This window comes from Bombina bombina, chromosome 3 (assembly GCF_027579735.1).
Source record: "Bombina bombina isolate aBomBom1 chromosome 3, aBomBom1.pri, whole genome shotgun sequence".
In the NCBI taxonomy this organism is placed as follows: domain Eukaryota; kingdom Metazoa; phylum Chordata; class Amphibia; order Anura; family Bombinatoridae; genus Bombina; species Bombina bombina.
Genome location: NC_069501.1, coordinates 963,869,372 through 963,889,308, shown reverse-complemented (window position 1 = coordinate 963,889,308; position 19,937 = coordinate 963,869,372). Strand labels below are relative to the sequence as shown.

The window sequence follows — 19,937 nt, the reverse complement described above, 5'->3', positions numbered from 1 at the left end:
GTGGCTTCTCTGAGTCAGTCATTGATACCTTAATACAGGCTCGGAAGCCTGTCACCAGGAAAATCTACCATAAGATATGGCATAAATATCTTTATTGGTGTGAATCCAAGAGTTACTCATGGAGTAAGGTTAGGATTCCTAGGATATTGTCCTTTCTCCAAGAGGGTTTGGACAAAGGCTTATCAGCTAGTTCTTTAGTTGAAATAATCTTTATTGTCAAAAAGGAAGACAAGAGACATATCTAATACATCATGCCCCTAGTTCAGATAAACATATTTATATTCATTGTTACAGTCTCAGGACCTCTTATCATGTTCGATAAAGTTTTATAATTCCATATATCTGTCTCAAACAACATGAAAAAGAGTTGTAGGATGAAACAACTTCTCTCAGCAATTAGTATATCCATCCGGCTTTCCCAATGTATCTCCATCATTACTGAAATCTCTGAAAGTCCATAGAGTCCTAGGAAAAGCTCCCACCTACTGAAGTTGCCTTCAGGCATAGGAAATATATGAGGTCCTGTTTATTTTCCTGAAGTAGGAACGAAATTATCTATAGTCTTCCTTCCCCTCCCTTTTCTAATGTGTTTTCCTTTTATTTTAATAATTATAAACATTAAACATAAACTTTTGAAACTGTAAAACAATAAACTCATAACTGTATAACCTTTCCCGTCGAGCAGAGAGAGAACCATCAAATTGTATCTAAGATGTATATAAGTTCCCCATAAAAGACTTAGTGGCAATAAGTTTAGGAGAGATCCCCTATCGTGTTATAACTCTTGAAAGACTTAAATTTCCCTTATCTCTCTTCTATCTCTGTTCATGATCCAGTGGACCCAAATCTTTTGGAAATGTGTTGTTGTATCCTGCAACCAAGAGGCAGATTCTGACATAGCATATATATTATCTAACCTGTTAATCACTTCTGACCACGTTGGTGAACCTGTTCTCCAGTGTTTGGCTATACATATCCTCGTGGTTGTACAAAGTATATTTATGAATATATTGGTAGCTAAGTTTAAGGATTCATCTGAAACATGCAAGAGGGCCTGCGCCGCCGTTAGCATCATAGATTTATCTAATAGGATACTTATCAATTTAGAAAGTTTGTTCCAAATTTGTTTAATCTCCCCACATTCCCACCACATATGCATATAATTTCCAATTTCTGCACAGCCTCTGTAACAGAGTCTACTTTTCTGCAATGTATAATGTGCAGTTCTTATGGGTGTAAGATACCACCTGTAAGATGTTTTAATAGAATTTTCGATAAGGTCTGCGCATATCAGTCCCTTGCTAATCCTAGAAAGTATTTGTGTCCATCTGTCATCATCATATGTTTCACCTAAGTCTCTTTCCCAATTCTCATGAAGCGGCAATTTGGAGCCTTTTTTTGCATCTTGTATTGCCAAGTACAGTTGTGATATTAGTTTTTTATTTCTACCTGGGGTTGCAATAATGCGTTCTGTTGTAGTGTATGGGTTTAGTGGTTTGTTTTGTCTGTATTTGTATATTGTGGTGGATATCTGAAGATATAGGAACCAATGTAAGGTGTCCGGCTGAAGTTTATCTTTCAGTTGGGTGTATGTGAGCATTTTACCTTTATCTAAAAAGTCTGCAACTCTGTAGAGGCCCTTATTTTCCCACTTACATATTAGTATTTGAAATTCTGCAGGAAGTATAGCACCCAGTGGTATTATCTTAGTACCCTTGGGTATGAGGCCTAGAGAAGATGTGAGGTATTTCCACATATGTTTGGACTCCTCTGTCACCTTGAGTTTGTATAGTGTTTTGTTTGTAGTGTTTGAGGTGTTCCAAACAATCGTGGCTGGATCATTCACCCCAGCTAAGTCTGCCTCTAGTCTAGTCCAAGTTATTTCTCGACAGTTTTTGCTTATCAGCGTAATTTGTGACAACCTAGCTGCCTGATAGTAGTCTAACAAATTGGGCACCCCCACTCCCCCTAGCTGTTTGTGTTGTTTTAATAGTTGGGAGGCTATTCTAGCTGTTTTGGGTCCTCGTAGGAATCTAATTAGGTCCATCTGGAGATCTGCTAGCTCTCTTTGCGGTACTTTGATTGGTAATGCTCTGAAGAGATATAATATTCTCGGTAGAATATTCATCTTTATAATCGATAATCTGCCATACCAGGAGAAACACCCCCTCCTCCATCTACCCAAATCCCTTCTTACGGTCTTAAAGATCTCAGTATAGTTTGCCTTATAGAGTCCCTCTAGTGTGTTTGTTATGTTAACTCCCAAGTATTTGATATATTTTTTAGCCCACTTAAAGTCAAAATTCGCTTCTATCAACTTACGAGTATGTAGTGGTAGTGTCAGTGGTATAGCCTCACACTTATCTGAATTTATTTTGAAGCCTGAGATTTTTGAAAATTCATCAATGACTTGATATAGATGAGGGAGTGATCTTAAAGGTTTCGTCAATGTAAGCAAAATGTCATCCGCAAATAAGGTGAGTTTATATTCTTCTTTGTTAATTTTTACTCCGGTAATGTCTTTTGCTCCCCTGATGTAGGCCGCTAAAGGTTCTATGCTTAGTGCAAATAATAGAGGAGATAGCGGGCAGCCCTGACGTGTCCCATTTAATATTTTAATTGGCCTAGACTGATGGCCCGTTGCTCTGATAGTTGCTGTTGGGTCTGAATACAGGTTTTTAATAGCCGTCATGAATTGTCCTTTGAAACCCATGAATGTTAGTGTCTCAATCATATATTCCCAGTCGACCCTATCAAACGCCTTCTCTGCGTCCAGAGATAGGAGCAGAGAAGGCGTTTTTGTCCCCACCAAGTACTCCACCAGAGACACCGTTCGTCTCACATTATCTGGGGCTTCCCTTTCTTTTATGAATCCTACCTGGTCGGGATGTATCAATGAGGGTAGATATAATTTGAGCCTATTTGCTAAAATTTTTGTAAAAATTTTTAAATCTTGGTTAATCAATGAGATCGGCCTATAGTTTTGGTATTTTTTGGGATTCCTTCCTGGTTTGGGTATAACCACTATTTTGGCCTGCAATATGTCCTGTGGGATACGGGTACCCTGCATGATGTCATTGCAGAATTTGTGCAAGTGGGGGACCAGACATTTTTTAAATACTTTATAATATTCACCTGAGAACCCATCAGGACCCGCCGCCTTGCCTATTTTAAGATCTTTTATTGCTAGGGCGATTTCGTTTATTGTTATTTCTGTGTTTAAGGCTTCCATGTCTGTAGCATTAAGTTTCGGGAGTTTAGCCTTTTGCAGAAAATGGTGTCTAAGTGTTTTTGTCTGAGTAGTATGTTGAACTTTTTTCCCGTCATAAAGAGATTCATAATATTGTGCAAAGCAGTCCGTTATGTCTTGAGGGTGATATATTAGCGTCCCGTCTTCTTTTTGTAGTTGTTGTATAGTTAGATTTTTCGTCCTTTCCCTTAGTTTGTGAGCTAGAAATCTATCTGGCTTATTAGCATATATAAAGTAATGTGCCTTCAACTTATGCATAGCTCTGAGGGAGTTCTCATTTAAAATCTTAGCTAGTGTTTGTCGCTTATGTGTAAGTTTATTGAAAATATCTGAGGTTAGTGTGCTTCTATGTTGGATTTCAAGCGTTTCTATTTCCTGTTGGAGTATCTCTATGTGAGCCTTAACTTTTTTTGTGTATAGAGCTTTTTCCTTTATCAATAAACCTCTTATGAATGGTTTGTGAGCAGCCCACGTGATTGTTGGGGTGGTTTCTGGGGTTGTGTTTATCTTCCAGTATTCTGTCAAGTTATGCATAATTTTGTCATATAATTCAGGTTTCTTCAATAAATTTGGATCATAAGTCCATGACCTTTGTCTGTCCACATTGACCAGTCCCTCTAATTGTATCTGGATAATAGAATGGTCCGACCAGACACATGCATGAATTGTGGAGCTGTGTAAACTGGGGAGTAGAATCTGACTAATAAATATATAATCTAATTTGGTATAAATTTTGTGTGCTGGGGAGTAGTAAGTATGGTCATTCGTCTGCCCATATAACGTTACCCAGGTATCTATCACATTATGAGATTCTAAGATATTCTTAATATTTTTAGAGATGGAATTATGTCTGGTTTGTTTATTAGTGAGTTTGTGGGGCGTATCTACTTTGTGTGTTTTCAGATTAATATTAAAGTCTCCGGCTAATATGATTTTTGATTGTGACCATTGTGTCAGTAGGTGTGACAAGTGGTGAAAAAAGTTGTGCTGTTGTTCATTGGGTGCGTATATATTGCAAAGTGTAAGCGAGGTGTCTAGCATACGTCCTCTCACTATAAGATACCTGCCCTCTTTATCTGTCAGCACTTCTTCTTTGATAAAGTTAAGTGCATCATGTATAAGTATTGACACTCCTCTCTTTTTTTTGTCAGTCGTGGAGTGGTATTGTTGCGTGAAATATCTACTCCAATATTTGGGTATTTGATTATTTGTAAAATGGGTTTCTTGCAAGAATATAATATTAGCATTTAGGTTGTGATACTGTGTAATTGCTGTTTTTCTTTTATTATCTGTATTTAACCCCCTTACATTATGTGAGATTATTCTTATCTTGGGAGTCATGAGTCAGTTCCCCTCCCCTTCTCTACCTGTAGCTGACCAATATCTCCACTTGCAATGTTATGAAATCCTCTGCTCTCCTGTATAACTTTTCCTGATGGAGAAACTTTCGTCTCACCTGCTCGACGGTACATAAAATAAATTGAAATAAACAAAAAACAAACAACAATAAACATTTGAATCTTATAACATTGTTTTTCCCTGTAGCATATTTGCATAGTTCTAACCATAATGTCGGGATAGTAGTTTCTTAATATATAGAGTTACTAACAGCTTAAATTTATTGAAAGTGGGAATTATATATATGGTCTAAGGAGCGGGTTGTAGTGGCATACGGCAAATATATTGCCCAGATCTTATGTGAATGTTGGACTTAATCTGCTTATCCTCCATCATAAGTAACCAATGACTATATATAACATAAATTTTACATCTTTATGTCCATCAACATATCCCAAGCAAAGTTAGTTTTGTAGATTGACATTTATATACTCATCTGTATCCAGTATCCTCTGCCAATATTATGAGGGACACATGCAGGGTATAGTCCAAAAGATCAGGGAATAGCGCTCTTCTAAGGATGCACCAAAAGAAGGCAAAGAAAAAAAAATCCCAGCCTCGGTCACTGTCTACTCCATGATTCAGGGTCTTTGTTTCTTCTTTGGAACTTTAGACCACTTCTCTGTTTGAGAGATGCTTTGTTGTTGTCCGCGTGGTCTTCTTCTGGTGTCTGGCTGACTTTCCCGCATTTCTGGACATTCTAATTTGAGAAGTTGGCAGGCCTCTGAGATATCCTCTTTGACTTTCACTGTGGTTGTTTTACCATCTTGGAATATATGAAGCGCGAAGGGGAATCCCCATCGATACGCTATTTGATTCTTCCGTAGCAATTGTGTTAGGGGACGTAGTGCTGAGCGTTTCTGTAAAGTTCTGAGACATAAGTCTTGGTAGAATTGTATTACAGATCCTTTGAATTTAAAAGTCGGATTCTTCCTAGCTGCCGCCATTATCTCCTCCTTTTCTTGAAAGCGGGATAATTTAGATATTATATCTCTTGGAGGTTCCCCCTCCTTTGGTTTTGCTCTAAGAGCTCTATGAGCTCTTTCCATTTGAAATTTTCCGTCTTCAGATGTCCCTGTGATGGCATGAAATAGATGTTTTAAATACTCATTTAGTTCTGTTGCAGTTATTGATTCTGGAACACCCTTTAGGCGTATGTTGCACCTCCTGCTTCTATTTTCTAAGTCTTCCATCTTTTCAAGAATATCTTCTATATCCTGTTGTTGATCTGTCAGTTGATGTGTAATGTTAGTGATATCTTCTTCTATGGATTCATCCTTTTCTTCTAGTGTTTCCACTCTTGTTCCAAGATCCAATATATCTTGTTTAATTTCTGCAAGACTGCTTATTATTGTATTTTGAAATGAATCCATTTTTTCCCACATCTTATTAAAGTTTGCATTGATATCTTTTTTGGAGACTAGGTGCCTTAAGTCCCCTTTAGTAGCAGGAATGTCACCATCATGTTGCTGAGGTTCCAATTCATGTTCTAACTCCTCATCTTGTGTGTTAGGTTCCATTTCCTTTATTTTATCACTTTTAGATGATTTGAAGAAAAGATTTGCTGCAGCAGATTTACATGGTGTAGATAATTTATTTTGTCTTTTAGTTGCCATGTTGCAATAAAGATTGCTAGTGCTAGAGAAACTGTGCTGCCTTTGCTTTTGTATGTTAATGCAGAGTCATCAGAGTTCAAACAATGCAGAAAGCAGCCTTTAAAGTCTTTAGTTAATGAGGGCAAATGCAGCTGTTATCTCAAACTGTATCTTCATTAAAATTTAAATGCTGCAGCTTTTTTTTTTTTTTTTTCTCCTTTATTTAAAAAAGTTTATACATAGACCAGTTGTAATCTCTGTTGCCTTTAGCTTATATTGTAGCTTGGGAAAAGTTATGAGGGAGAAGTGCAAACTGTCACTGTTTCATTTCTCTGCATTAAGATTATGAACTGACTTCTCCACACTTGCTTTATCTTAATATTTATTTCCCTCAGTCTTAAGTATCACTATATGTAGTGCTAAAACCTCCCTGGTTTATTTGTGTATCGATTTCCCTTTGCACTGTTTAAAATAGATTGTTAGGCATTGTGTGATATTCAGCAGCTAGCTAGGAGTCCTGTCTGGTGGCCATCTTAGTTTATTCCCACATGGCTATATAAAGTTTTATAACTGTTATATTCTCATCATCCTTAAGCATGTATATTGTTTATAGGCTTACCAGACTTCTAGTGGAGATGTATCAGGTTATTGTTGATGCTGAGATGATTTTTCTGTCTCCATTTCTGAGTAGCTCCTTTTTCTTGTTTCCCTGCAGCTTGTAAAATCTTTCTCCATCTTGAATTCCTTTATCTGCAGTTTTGTGATCACATTTTTGGTTGCTGTCTGCTATTGTAAAGTGTATTTAATGTCCTATAACAGACCTGCAAGCTTTTGAGAATTATAATCCCACTTTCTCTTGAAACTACAGCAGGAGCTCACACTTTACATGTCTGCCACCATGCTCATCCTCAGCTAGTTCTTTAAAAGGACAGATCTCTGCTCTGTCTATTCTTTTGCACAAGCGTCTGGCAGAAGTTCCAGACGTCCAGGCATTTTGTCAGGCTTTGGTTAGGATTAAGCCTGTGTTTAAAACTGTTGCTTCCCCGTGGAGCTTAAACTTGGTTCTTAAAGTTCTTCAGGGAGTTCCGTTTGAACCCCTTCATTCCATTGATATTAAACTTTTATCTTGGAAAGTTCTGTTTTTGATGGCTATTTCCTCAGCTCGAAGAGTCTCTGAGTTATCTGCCTTCCATTGTGATTCTCCTTATCTGATTTTTCATTCAGACAAGGTAGTTCTGCGTACCAAACCTGGGTTTTTACCTAAGGTGGTTTCTAACAGGAATATCAATCAAGAGATTGTTGTTCCATCATTGTGTCCTAATCCTTCTTCAAAGAAGGAACGTCTTTTGCATAATCTGGACGTAGTCCGTGCCTTGAAGTTTTACTTACAGGCTACTAAAGATTTTCGTCAAACATCTGCCCTGTTTGTCGTTTACTCTGGACAGAGGAGAGGTCAAAAAGCTTCGACAACCTCTCTCTCTCCTTTTGGCTTCGGAGCTTAGCCTATGAGACTGCTGGACAGCAGCCCCCTGAAAGGATTACAGCTCATTCTACTAGAGCTGTGGCTTCCACCTGGGCCTTTAAAAATGAGGCCTCTGTTGAACAGATTTGCAAGGCTGCGACTTGGTCTTCGCTTCACACCTTTTCAAAATTTTACAAATTTGACACTTTTGCTTCTTCGGAGGCTGTTTTTGGGAGAAAGGTTCTACAGGCAGTGGCTCCTTCCGTTTAAGTTCCTGCCTTGTCCCTCCCATCATCCGTGTACTTTAGCTTTGGCATTGATATCCTACAAGTAATGGATGATCCGTGGACTGGATACACTTAACAAGAGAAAACATAATTTATGCTTACCTGATAAATTTATTTCTCTTGTAGTGTATCCAGTCCACGGCCCGCCCTGTCCTTTTAAGGCAGGTCTAAATTTTAATTAAACTACAGTGACCACTGCACCCTATGGTTTCTCCTTTCTCGTCTTGTTTCGGTCGAATGACTGGATATGGCAGTGAGGGGAGGAGCTATATAGCAGCTCTGCTGTGGGTGATCCTCTTGCAACTTCCTGTTGGGAAGGAGAATATCCCACAAGTAATGGATGATCCGTGGACTGGATACACTACAAGAGAAATAAATTTATCAGGTAAGCATAAATTATGTTTTTTCCATCAGGATCTCAAATCATTAAATTTGAAGGTATGGAGATTGAACGCTTAATACTTAGTCATAGATTCAGTGATTAATACTATGTTACAGGCTCGTAAATCTGTGTCCAGGAAGATCTATTACCGAGTCTGTTAGACTTACATTTCTTGGTGTTCTTCACATAAATTTTCTTGGCGTTCTTTTAGAATTCCTAGAATTTTACAATTTCTTCAAGATGGTTTGGATAAGGGTTTGTCTGCAAGTTCCTTGAAAGGTCAAATCTCTGCTCTTTCGGTTCTTTTTCACAGAAAGATTGCTAATCATCCTGATATTCATTGTTTTGTACAGGCTTTGGTTCGAATCAAGCCTGTCATTAAGTCAATTTCTCCTCCTTGGAGTCTCAATTTTAGTTCTGAGGGCTTTACAGGCTCCTCCCTTTGACCCTATGCATTCTCTGGATATTAAATTACTTTCCTGGAATGTTTTGTTCCTTTTGGCCATCTCTTCTGCTAGAAGAGTTTCTGAGTTATCTGCTCTTTCTTGTGAATATCCTTTTCTGACTTTTCATCAGGATAAGGCGGTGTTGCGGACTTCATTTAAATTTTTACCTAAAGTTGTGAATTCTAACAACATTAGTAGAGAAATTGTTGTCCCTTCATTGTGTCCTAATCCTAAGAATTCTCTGGAGAGATCTTTACATTCTTTGGATGTAGTTAGAGCTTTGAAATATTATGTTGAAGCTACTAAAGATTTTAGAAAGACTTCTAGTCTATTTGTTATCTTTTCTGGTTCTAGGAAAGGTCAGAAGGCTTCTGCCATTTCTATGGCGTCTTGGTTAAAGTCTTTGATTCATAATGCTTATGTGGAGTCGGGTAAATCCCCGCCTCAAAGGATAACGGCTCATTCTTCTAGGTCAGTTTCTACTTCCTGGGCTTTTAGGAATGAAGCTTCTGTTGATCAGATTTGCAAAGCAGCAACTTGGTCTTCTTTGCATACTTTTACTGAATTCTACCATTTTGATGTTTTCTCTTCTTCTGAAGCAGTTTTTGGTAGAAAAGTACTTCAGGCAGCCGTTTCAGTTTGATTCTTCTGCTTATAATTTCAGTTTTTTTCATTATAAGATTTAAACTTTTTGATTTGGGTTGTGGATTATTTTTTCAGCGGAATTGTCTGTCTTTATTTTATCCTTCCCTCTCTAGTGACTCTTGCGTGGAAGTTCCACATCTTGGGTATCTGCTATCCTATACGTCACTAGCTCATGGACTCTTGCTAACTACATGAAAGAAAACATAATTTATGTAAGAACTTACCTGATAAATTCATTTCTTTCATATTAGCAAGAGTCCATGAGGCCCACCCTTTTTGTGGTGGTTATGATTTTTTTGTATAAATCACAATTACTCCAATTCCGTATTTTTGATGCTTTCGCTCCTTTATCACCCCACTTCTTGGCTATTCGTTAAACTGAATTGTGGGTGTGGTAAGGGGTGTATTTATAGGCATTTTAAGGTTTGGGAAACTTTGCCTCTCCTTGTAGGAATGTATATCCCATACGTCACTAGCTCATGGATTCTTGCTAATATGAAAGAAATTAATTTATCAGGTAAGTTCTTACATAAATTGTTTTTTTTGTGTTTTTTTTTTTTTAACCCCCCCTTCCATTTTATGTTATTACTTGTGGACTTTACAGCTTGGGTACATAGTCACCACCTGTATGAAAGAGAACCTAATTTATACTTACCCAAATAAATTCCTTTCTTTCATGGTGGTGAGAGTCAATAAGCCCCTTCCCTTTTTCTATGGTTGATTTATTTTTTTGAGCACAACTTTTTTCCCCTGCTCCATTTATAGCTCTTAATAATAATTTTTTTATCTCACTTACTTGGCTATTCTTTAGACTGAGGTATGTGGGAGGGTTTATATAGAGCTCTTGGTGGAATCTTTGCCTCTTCCTTGCGTTAGAGAAGTAATTCCCATAAGTAAGGGATCGTGGACTCTCACCACCATGAAGTAGAGGATTTTATTGGGTAAGTATAAATTGTTTTTAATTACATTGGTTTTCAATGGATAAATTGAGCTGAGTGTAGAAGCTTTGGTGTTCCTCTTCACTTATTATTAGTAATCTATTTAAACAACCTTTTTTTTTTTTGTGTGTTCAGGGTCCCGTTTTAATTGGTAGCTCCCAGGGTGGTGTTAATATTGAGGATGTTGCAGCTGAGAATCCTGATGCTATAGTAAAAGAACCAATAGATATTCTAGAAGGCATTAAAAAAGAACAAGCTGTACGGGTATGTATAGTGTTGTGTGTGTGTTTTTTTTTTTTTTTCATTTTTGTTTTATCTATTTTGGTTTTCAATGTGTTCTAGCCTATTGAAATTATTTTTGTTTTTATATGTCTCATGTCATACAAATGGATAATCTTTTGTTGCATTTTATCCTAAAAATCAGGTGTTATATTCCAGTGCAATTTATGTCCCAAAATAAGGTACATTATCACAACTACAACATTCTTTGCACATTTACAATAGATTTAAAGTTTCTCCTATTGTCTTCTTAAAGGGATATGAAACTCAAAAACATTGTAATAAAGCGAAATTACACAGATTCTAAAGGTGCATTCAGGGATGAGCAACAGAAAATATATATATATATATTCACATATTCACTCACTGGTATGAAATATTAAAGGCACATGAATTCCAAAAAATGTATTTTGTGCTCCAGACAGAAATAAAAATAAGTTTCCAGTTTACTTCTATTATCAAATTTGCTTTGTTCCCATGGTTTGCTTTATTGATTAAATAGTTGAGGAAATATTGCTGCCATCTAGTGCTCTTGTAAATGAATAATAATCTTGCAAAACTGCTGCCATATTGTGCTCCTGAGCTTATGTCCCTGCTTTTCAACAAAATATACCAAAAGAACGAACAAAATGTGAGAAGTAAATTAGAAATTTGTTTAAGATTGCATGCTGTTTCAATCTTAAGACGGAGGAGAGTCCACGGCTTCATTCATTACTAGTGGGAATTAAGAACCTGGCCACCAGAAGAGGCAAAAACACCCCATCTAAAGGCTTAAATACCTCCCCTACTACTCTCATCCCCCAGTCATTCTTTGCCTTTCGTCACAGGAGGTGGCAGAGAGGTGCCGGTATATCGGTGGTCTCTTATGAGGGGTTCTACCCTTTGCTATGGGACAGGAGTTTAAGTAGCCCTTTAAGCTTCTCAACTAGAGTGCCTGGGAAACGTTCGAGTCCGGAGATGCAGTTGGAGCTTCCCTTTGCAACATCATCCCAACTCATATTAACAGCTCCTTTAGCAATCGGCATTGACGAGTTTCGCAGATTGCTTTCTTCTCTCAAGTCTACGGCGTAGATTCTGGTAAGATCGTTTCATTTTTACATAATAACACAGAAGCAGGACCACATTGTGGCGCCTTTTATCTTTATAGAATCAAGGGGTAAAATTCCTATGACGAGATTATTGAGCGGGGGGGGGGGGTATGTACATAAGTTTATTATGTGATTGCTGCGTTATGTGCAAGGTCGCGGCTCTGGCATTTTTGTGGAACGGACAGGTCCTCTGGGTCCTCTGGGATAAGCTTTGTGTCTTCCCTTTTTTTTTTATCTGCTCACCCTCATTGTTCTGATTTCTGTAGCAGCATACTATCATAACTGTTAAAGATTAACTGTAATTTAGCCCTCGGATTGTAAGGGCTTAGTTGTATTTATACCTATGCTGCCAGATAGCCTAAATATTTGAATTGAAACTTACTTATAATTTCAGCTCAACCTGGGTGTAGTGTTTTTAAAATTCAGCTCCTGCTCTTGTATGTGTGGTTAATATATTATTTACCTAATAAACTTTAGTGTATGAATGGTTTGTTATACAAAAGGAATTCTTTTAACCCTATATACATTTGTCATATTATGTATGGGCTCAGTTGGTTAATTTATTCTCTCACAGATTTGAGTTACCTTTCTATTTTTGTAAGTCTATTTACAATTACTTGTTAGTTGTACCTTGTTCTTTAACTCTAAATCTGTGGCAGGAAGTTTTTAGTAGTTAGCCAAATTAGAGTACTATAATTTGGCTATCTGCTTTTAACTACTGACTTCTTGTTGATATTACACTTAGCCCTTCCCCCACTCATTTTTTCTAAATCAGCATTTCCAGTTCATGGTCCTTCCTTTCGTTTTGGCTACGGCCCCGAGAGTCTTTACCAAAGTCCTGGGGGCCCTTCTAGCAGTAACCAGATCCCAGGGCATCGTGGTGGCACCCTATCTGGACGATGTTATACCATGTGGCAGAGGTCCATACCATGGTCCTGCTGCAGTTACTTCAATCTCACGGCTGGAGGATCAATTTCGAGAAGAATTCTCTGTTACCCAGTACCAGAGTGGAGTTCTTGGACACGATCATAGACCCGTTGTCCATGATGATCTTTCTCACGGACAAGCGACGCGCAAAGATAGCGTCCACCTGTCTTGCCCTTCAGTCTACAGCGAGACCGTCCGTAGCACAGTGCATGGAAGTGATTGGACTCATGGTTTCCAGCATGGATATTATTCCGTTCGCCAGGTTTCATCTCAGACCTCTTCAATGGTGCATGTTGAGACAGTGGAACGGCGATCATTCCGATCTGTTGCAGCCGAAACACATGAATGCGCGGACTCTGATTTCCCTCTCCTGGTGGATCCGCCCGGATCACCTGTCCATGGGGACATCCTTCCTAACACCGTCCTAGGAGATGGTTACCAGGGATGCGAGTCTGGCGGGATGGGGAGCTGTTTGGGGTGCCAGGATGGCACAGGGGAAGTGGTCTCGCTTAGAGTCCCTTCTTCCAATAAATATTCTGGAGTTTTGAGCGATCTAAAATGCTTGACGTCTGAGAGACTTCAGCTTTATCAGGTTCCAGACGGACAATATCACCTTTGTGGCTTACATTAACCACCAGGGAGGCACGAGGAGTTCCCTGTCAATGAGGGAGGTGTCTCAGATAATGGAGTGGGCAGAGACCCACAACTGTTTGCTCTCTGCGATCCACAACTGGAAGGCAGATTTTCTCAGCAGGCAGACTTTTCTGCCTGCTGAGGGAATGGTCTCTTCACCCAGGGGAATGGTCTCTTCACCCTGAGGTGTTGGCGGAGATCTGTCTCAGATGGGGGACGCCGGAGATAAACTGCATGGCGTCCAGGTCGAGGGACCTCCAGGCGGAGCTTATAGACGCATTGGCGATGCCTTGGGGGTACGGTCTAGTATACATATTCCGTCCGTTACCGCTTCTTCCTCGTGTAGTGGCGCATATAAAGGAGAGAGTGTCCTCCATTCTGATTGCTCATTCGTGGCCAAGGAGGGCGTGGTTCGCGGATCTTGTGGGGATGTCATCATCTCCGCCGTGGAGGTTACCCTGTCGCAGGGATTTGCTGGAACAGGGTCCTTTTCAATATCAAAATATCGATTCTCTGAGGCTGACTGCATGGAGATTAAACGCTTAGTCTTGGCAAAAAGGGGTTTTGCGGAAAATGTGACTGATACTCTGGTTTAGGCAAGACAGCCGGTCACTCGTTGCATCTATCATAAGGTGTTGAGTACTGACTTGTCCTGGTGTAAGACTCATGGCTACCCTTGGCACAGAGTGGATGCATCCAGGATTTTGTTATTTCTTCAAGAAGGATTGGAGAAAGGTCTCGCCGCTAGTTCCCCAAAGGGGCAGATTTCGGCTTTATCTGTTCTGTTACACAGGAGACTCGCTGATCTCCCTGACATACAATACTTTGTTAAGGCTCTATCTCGAATCAGGCCTGTCTTTAAGCAGTCTGCTCCCCTTGGAGCTTAAACTTGGTACTTAAGGTCTTGCAGAAGGTTCCATTTGAACCTATGCATTCTCTTGACATAAAAATTCTATCATGGAAGGTTCTCTTTCTGTTGGCCATTGCATCGGCACGCAGAGTTTCTGAGCTGGCGGCCTTGCAATATGATACCCCTTATCTAGTGTTTCATGCGGATAAGGCTGTTCTTTGCACTGGTGTGGGGTTCCTCCCCAAGGTGGTGTCTAACCGCAACATCTATCGGGAGAGAGTCATTCCTTCTTTATGTCCTAATCCTTCTTCTCTTAAGGAAAGGTTACTTCATAATCTGGACATTGTTCGTGCCTTGAAATTTTATCTTCAGGCCACAAAAGATTTCAGACAATCTAACTTTCTCTTGTAAGGTGTATCCAGTCCACGGATCATCCATTACTTGTGGGATATTCTCATTCCCAACAGGAAGTTGCAAGAGGACACCCACAGCAGAGCTGTAATATAGCTCCTCCCCTAACTGTCATAGCCAGTCATTCTCTTGCAACTCTCAACAAGCTAGGACGTTGTAGGAGAGAGTGGTTAAATATAGCTAGTTTATTTTCTTCAATCAAAAGTTTGTTATTTTTAAATAGTACCGGAGTTGTGCTATTTTATCTCAGGCAGTAAATAGAAGAAGAATCTGCCTGAGGTTTCTATGATCTTAGCAGGTTGTAACTAAGATCCATTGCTGTTCTCACATATGTCTGAGGGGATTACACAGATGAGGTAACTTCAGCGAGAGAATGGCGTGCAGTTTATTCTGCTATCAGGTATGTGCAGTTATAATTTTTTCTAGAGATGGAAAACACTAGAAAATGCTGCTGATACCGGATTAATGTAAGTTAAGCCTGAATACAGTGATTTAATAACGACTGGTATCATGCTTACTCCCAGGGGTAATACCCTTATGATATTGCAATATAAAACGTTTGCTGGCATGTTTAATCGTTTTTATATATGCTTTGGTGATAAAACTTTATTGGGGCCTAGTTTTTTCCACATGGCTGGCTTAAATTTTGACTAGAGACAATTTCCACTGTTGTAGTATAAAAGTTACAGTTGGTGCAGTTAAAATTACAAACTGTGACATCCAGCTTCCCTCAAAGGCCCTCTGAATGCTATAGGACATCTCTAAAGGGCCCAAAGGCTTTCCAAAGTCGTTTATTGGGAAAGGTAGGGCCACAGCTTGCTGTGGCAGTTGGTTGTGACTGTTAAAAAACGTCTATTTCGTTTTTTTGATCCGTTTTTTGAACTAAGGGGTTAATCATCCATTTGCAAGTGGGTGCAATGCTCTGTTAGCCTATTTTTAAACACTATAAAAATTTTGTTTGATTTACTGCATTTTTTCACTGTTTTTCAAATTCTGACAAAATTTGTTTCTCTTAAAGGCACAGTACCGTTTTTTATATTTGCTTGTTAACTTGATTTAAAGTGTTTTCCAAACTTGCTAGTCTCATTGCTATTCTGTATAAACATGTCTGACATAGAAGAAACTCCTTGTTTATTATTTTTAAAAGCCATGGTGGAACCCCCCTTAGAATGTGTACCAAATGTACTGATTTCATTTTATGCAATAAAGATCATTTTCTGTCTTTAAAAAATTTATCACCAGAGGAATCTGACGAGGGGGAAGTTATGCCGACTAACTTTCCCCACGTGTCAGACCCTTTGACTTCCGCTTAAGGGACTCACGCTCAAATGGCGCCAAGTACATCTAGGGCGCCCATAGCGTTTACTTTACAAGACATGGCGGCAGTCATGGATAATACACTGTCAGCGGTATTAGCCAGACTACCTGAACTTAGAGGTAAGCGAGATGGCTCTGGGGTGAGACAAAATGCAGAGCATACTGACGCTTTAAGAACCTGATACTGCCTCACAATATGCAGAAGCTGAGGAAAGAGAGCTTCAGTCAGTGGGTGATGTTAATGACTCAGGAAAGATACCTGATTCTAATATTTCTACATTTAAATTTAAGCTTGAACACCTCCGCGTGTTGCTTAGGGAGGTTTTAGCTGCTCTGAATGACTGTGATACCATTGCAGTGCCAGAGAATTTGTGTAGACTGGATAAATACTTTGCAGTGCCGGTGTGTACTGATGTTTTTCCAAATACCTAAAAGGTTTACAGAAATTATTAATAAGGAATGGGATAGACCAGGTGTGCCATTCTCTTCCCCTCCTATTTTTCGAAAAATGTTTCCAATAGACGCCACCACACGGGACTTATGGCAGACAGTCCCTAAGGTGGAGGGAGCAGTTTCTACTCTAGTAAAGCGTACTACTATCCCTGTTGAGGACAGTTGTGCTTTTTTTAGATCCAATGGATAAAAAATTAGGTTACCTTAAGAAAATATTTATTCAACAAGGTTTTATCCTACAGCCCCTTGCATGCATTGCCCCTGTCACTGCTGCTGCGGCGTACTGGTTTGAGTCTCTGGAAGAGGCTTTACAGGTAGCGACTCCATTGGATGACATACTTGGCAAACTTAGAGCACTTAAGCTAGCCAATTCTTTTATTCTGATGCCATTGTTCATTTGACTAAACTAACGGCTAAGAATTCTGTTTTTGCTATACAGGCGCGCAGAGCGCTATGGCTTAGATCATGGTCAGCTGACGTGACTTCAAAATCTAAGCTACTTAACATTCCCTTCAAGGGGCAGACCCTATTCGGCCTGGTTGAAGGAGATTATTGCTGATATCACTGGAGGAAAAGGTCATGCCCTTCCTCAGGACAGGTCCAAATCTAGGGCCAAACAGTCTAATTTTCGTGCCTTTCAAAACTTCAAGGCAGGTGCGGCATCAACTTCCTCTAATAATAAACAAGAGGGAACTTTTGCTCAATCCAAGACGGTCTGGAGACCAAACCTGACCTGGAAAACAGAATTTATGTTTACCTGATAAATTACTTTCTCCAACGGTGTGTCCGGTCCACGGCGTCATCCTTACTTGTGGGATATTCTCTTCCCCAACAGGAAATGGCAAAGAGCCCAGCAAAGCTGGTCACATGATCCCTCCTAGGCTCCGCCTACCCCAGTCATTCGACCGACGTAAAGGAGGAATATTTGCATAGGAGAAACCATATGATACCGTGGTGACTGTAGTTAAAGAAAATAAATTATCAGACCTGATTAAAAAACCAGGGCGGGCCGTGGACCGGACACACCGTTGGAGAAAGTAATTTATCAGGTAAACATAAATTCTGTTTTCTCCAACATAGGTGTGTCCGGTCCACGGCGTCATCCTTACTTGTGGGAACCAATACCAAAGCTTTAGGACACGGATGAAGGGAGGGAGCAAATCAGGTCACCTAAATGGAAGGCACCACGGCTTGCAAAACCTTTCTCCCAAAAATAGCCTCAGAAGAAGCAAAAGTATCAAACTTGTAAAATTTGGTAAAAGTGTGCAGTGAAGACCAAGTCGCTGCCCGACATATCTGATCAACAGAAGCCTCGTTCTTGAAGGCCCATGTGGAAGCCACAGCCCTAGTGGAATGAGCTGTGATTCTTTCAGGAGGCTGCCGTCCGGCAGTCTCATAAGCCAATCTGATGATGCTTTTAATCCAAAAAGAGAGAGAGGTAGAAGTTGCTTTTTGCCCTCTCCTTTTACCAGAATAAACAACAAACAAGGAAGATGTTTGTCTAAAATCCTTTGTAGCATCTAAATAGAATTTTAGAGCGCGAACAACATCCAAATTGTGCAACAAACGTTCCTTCTTTGAAACTGGATTCGGACACAAAGAAGGCACGACTATCTCCTGGTTAATGTTTTTGTTAGAAACAACTTTCGGAAGAAAACCAGGTTTAGTACGTAAAACCACCTTATCTGCATGGAACACCAGATAAGGAGGAGAACACTGCAGAGCAGATAATTCTGAAACTCTTCTAGCAGAAGAAATTGCAACCAAAAACAAAACTTTCCAAGATAATAACTTAATATCAACGGAATGTAAGGGTTCAAACGGAACCCCCTGAAGAACTGAAAGAACTAAGTTGAGACTCCAAGGAGGAGTCAAAGGTTTGTAAACAGGCTTGATTCTAACCAGAGCCTGAACAAAGGCTTGAACATCTGGCACAGCTGCCAGCTTTTTGTGAAGTAACACAGACAAGGCAGAAATCTGTCCCTTCAAGGAACTTGCAGATAATCCTTTCTCCAATCCTTCTTGAAGAAAGGATAGAATCTTAGGAATTTTTACCTTGTCCCAAGGGAATCCTTTAGATTCACACCAACAGATATATTTTTTCCATATTTTGTGGTAAATTCTTCTAGTTACAGGCTTTCTGGCCTGAACAAGAGTATCAATAACAGAATCTGAGAACCCTCGTTTTGATAAGATCAAGCGTTCAATCTCCAAGCAGTCAGTTGGAGTGAGACCAGATTCGGATGTTCGAATGGACCTTGAACAAGGTCTCGTCTCAAAGGTAGCTTCCATGGTGGAGCCGATGACATATTCACCAGATCTGCATACCAAGTCCTGCGTGGCCACGCAGGAGCTATCAAGATCACCGATGCCCTCTCCTGATTGATCCTGGCTACCAGCCTGGGGATGAGAGGAAACGGCGGGAATACATAAGCTAGTTTGAAGGTCCAAGGTGCTACTAGTGCATCTACTAGAGTCGCCTTGGGATCCCTGGATCTGGACCCGTAGCAAGGAACCTTGAAGTTCTGACGAGAGGCCATCAGATCCATGTCTGGAATGCCCCACAATTGAGTAATTTGGGCAAAGATTTCCGGATGGAGTTCCCACTCCCCCGGATGTAATGTCTGACGACTCAGAAAATCCGCTTCCCAATTTTCCACTCCTGGGATGTGGATTGCAGACAGGTGGCAGGAGTGAGTCTCCGCCCATTGAATGATCTTGGTCACTTCTTCCATCGCCAGGGAACTCCTTGTTCCCCCCTGATGGTTGATGTACGCAACAGTCGTCATGTTGTCTGATTGAAACCGTATGAACTTGGCCTTTGCTAGCTGAGGCCCAGCCTTGAGAGCATTGAGTATCGCTCTCAGTTCCAGAATATTTATCGGTAGAAGAGATTCTTCCCGAGACCAAAGACCCTGAGCTTTCAGGGGTCCCCAGACCGCGCCCCAGCCCATCAGACTGGCGTCGGTCGTGACAATGACCCACTCTGGCCTGCGGAAGTTCATCCCTTGTGACAGGTTGTCCAGGGACAGCCACCAACGGAGTGAATCTCTGGTCCTCTGATTTACTTGTATCGTCTGAGACAAGTCTGTATAGTCCCCATTCCACTGACTGAGCATGCACAGTTGTAATGGTCTTAGATGAATGCACGCAAAAGGAACTATGTCCATTGCCGCTACCATCAAACCTATTACTTCCATGCACTGCGCTATGGAAGGAAGAGGAACGGAATGAAGTATTTGACAAGAGTTTAGAAGTTTTGTTTTTCTGGCCTCTGTCAGAAAAATCCTCATTTCTAAGGAGTCTATTATTGTTCCCAAGAAGGGAACCCTTGTTGACGGAGATAGAGAACTCTTTTCTACGTTCACTTTCCATCCGTGAGATCTGAGAAAGGCCAGGACTATGTCCGTGTGAGCCTTTGCTTGAGGAAGGGACGACGCTTGAATCAGAATGTCGTCCAAGTAAGGTACTACTGCAATGCCCCTTGGTCTTAGCACCGCTAGAAGGGACCCTAGTACCTTTGTGAAAATCCTTGGAGCAGTGGCTAATCCGAAAGGAAGTGCCACGAACTGGTAA

General features: G+C 40.2%; 1 protein-coding gene across 1 annotated transcript in view; it reads left to right on the top strand.

Annotated features, from left to right (window-relative positions):
• The window catches only part of SUCLA2 (succinate-CoA ligase ADP-forming subunit beta), a 406,626-nt gene that overhangs the window by 121,237 nt on the left and 265,452 nt on the right, over positions 1 to 19,937 (top strand). The window contains exon 6 of the mRNA XM_053705501.1: positions 10,499 to 10,667. Coding sequence (XP_053561476.1) covers positions 10,499 to 10,667 — 169 coding nt within the window. The remainder of the gene's footprint in view (positions 1 to 10,498; positions 10,668 to 19,937) is intronic.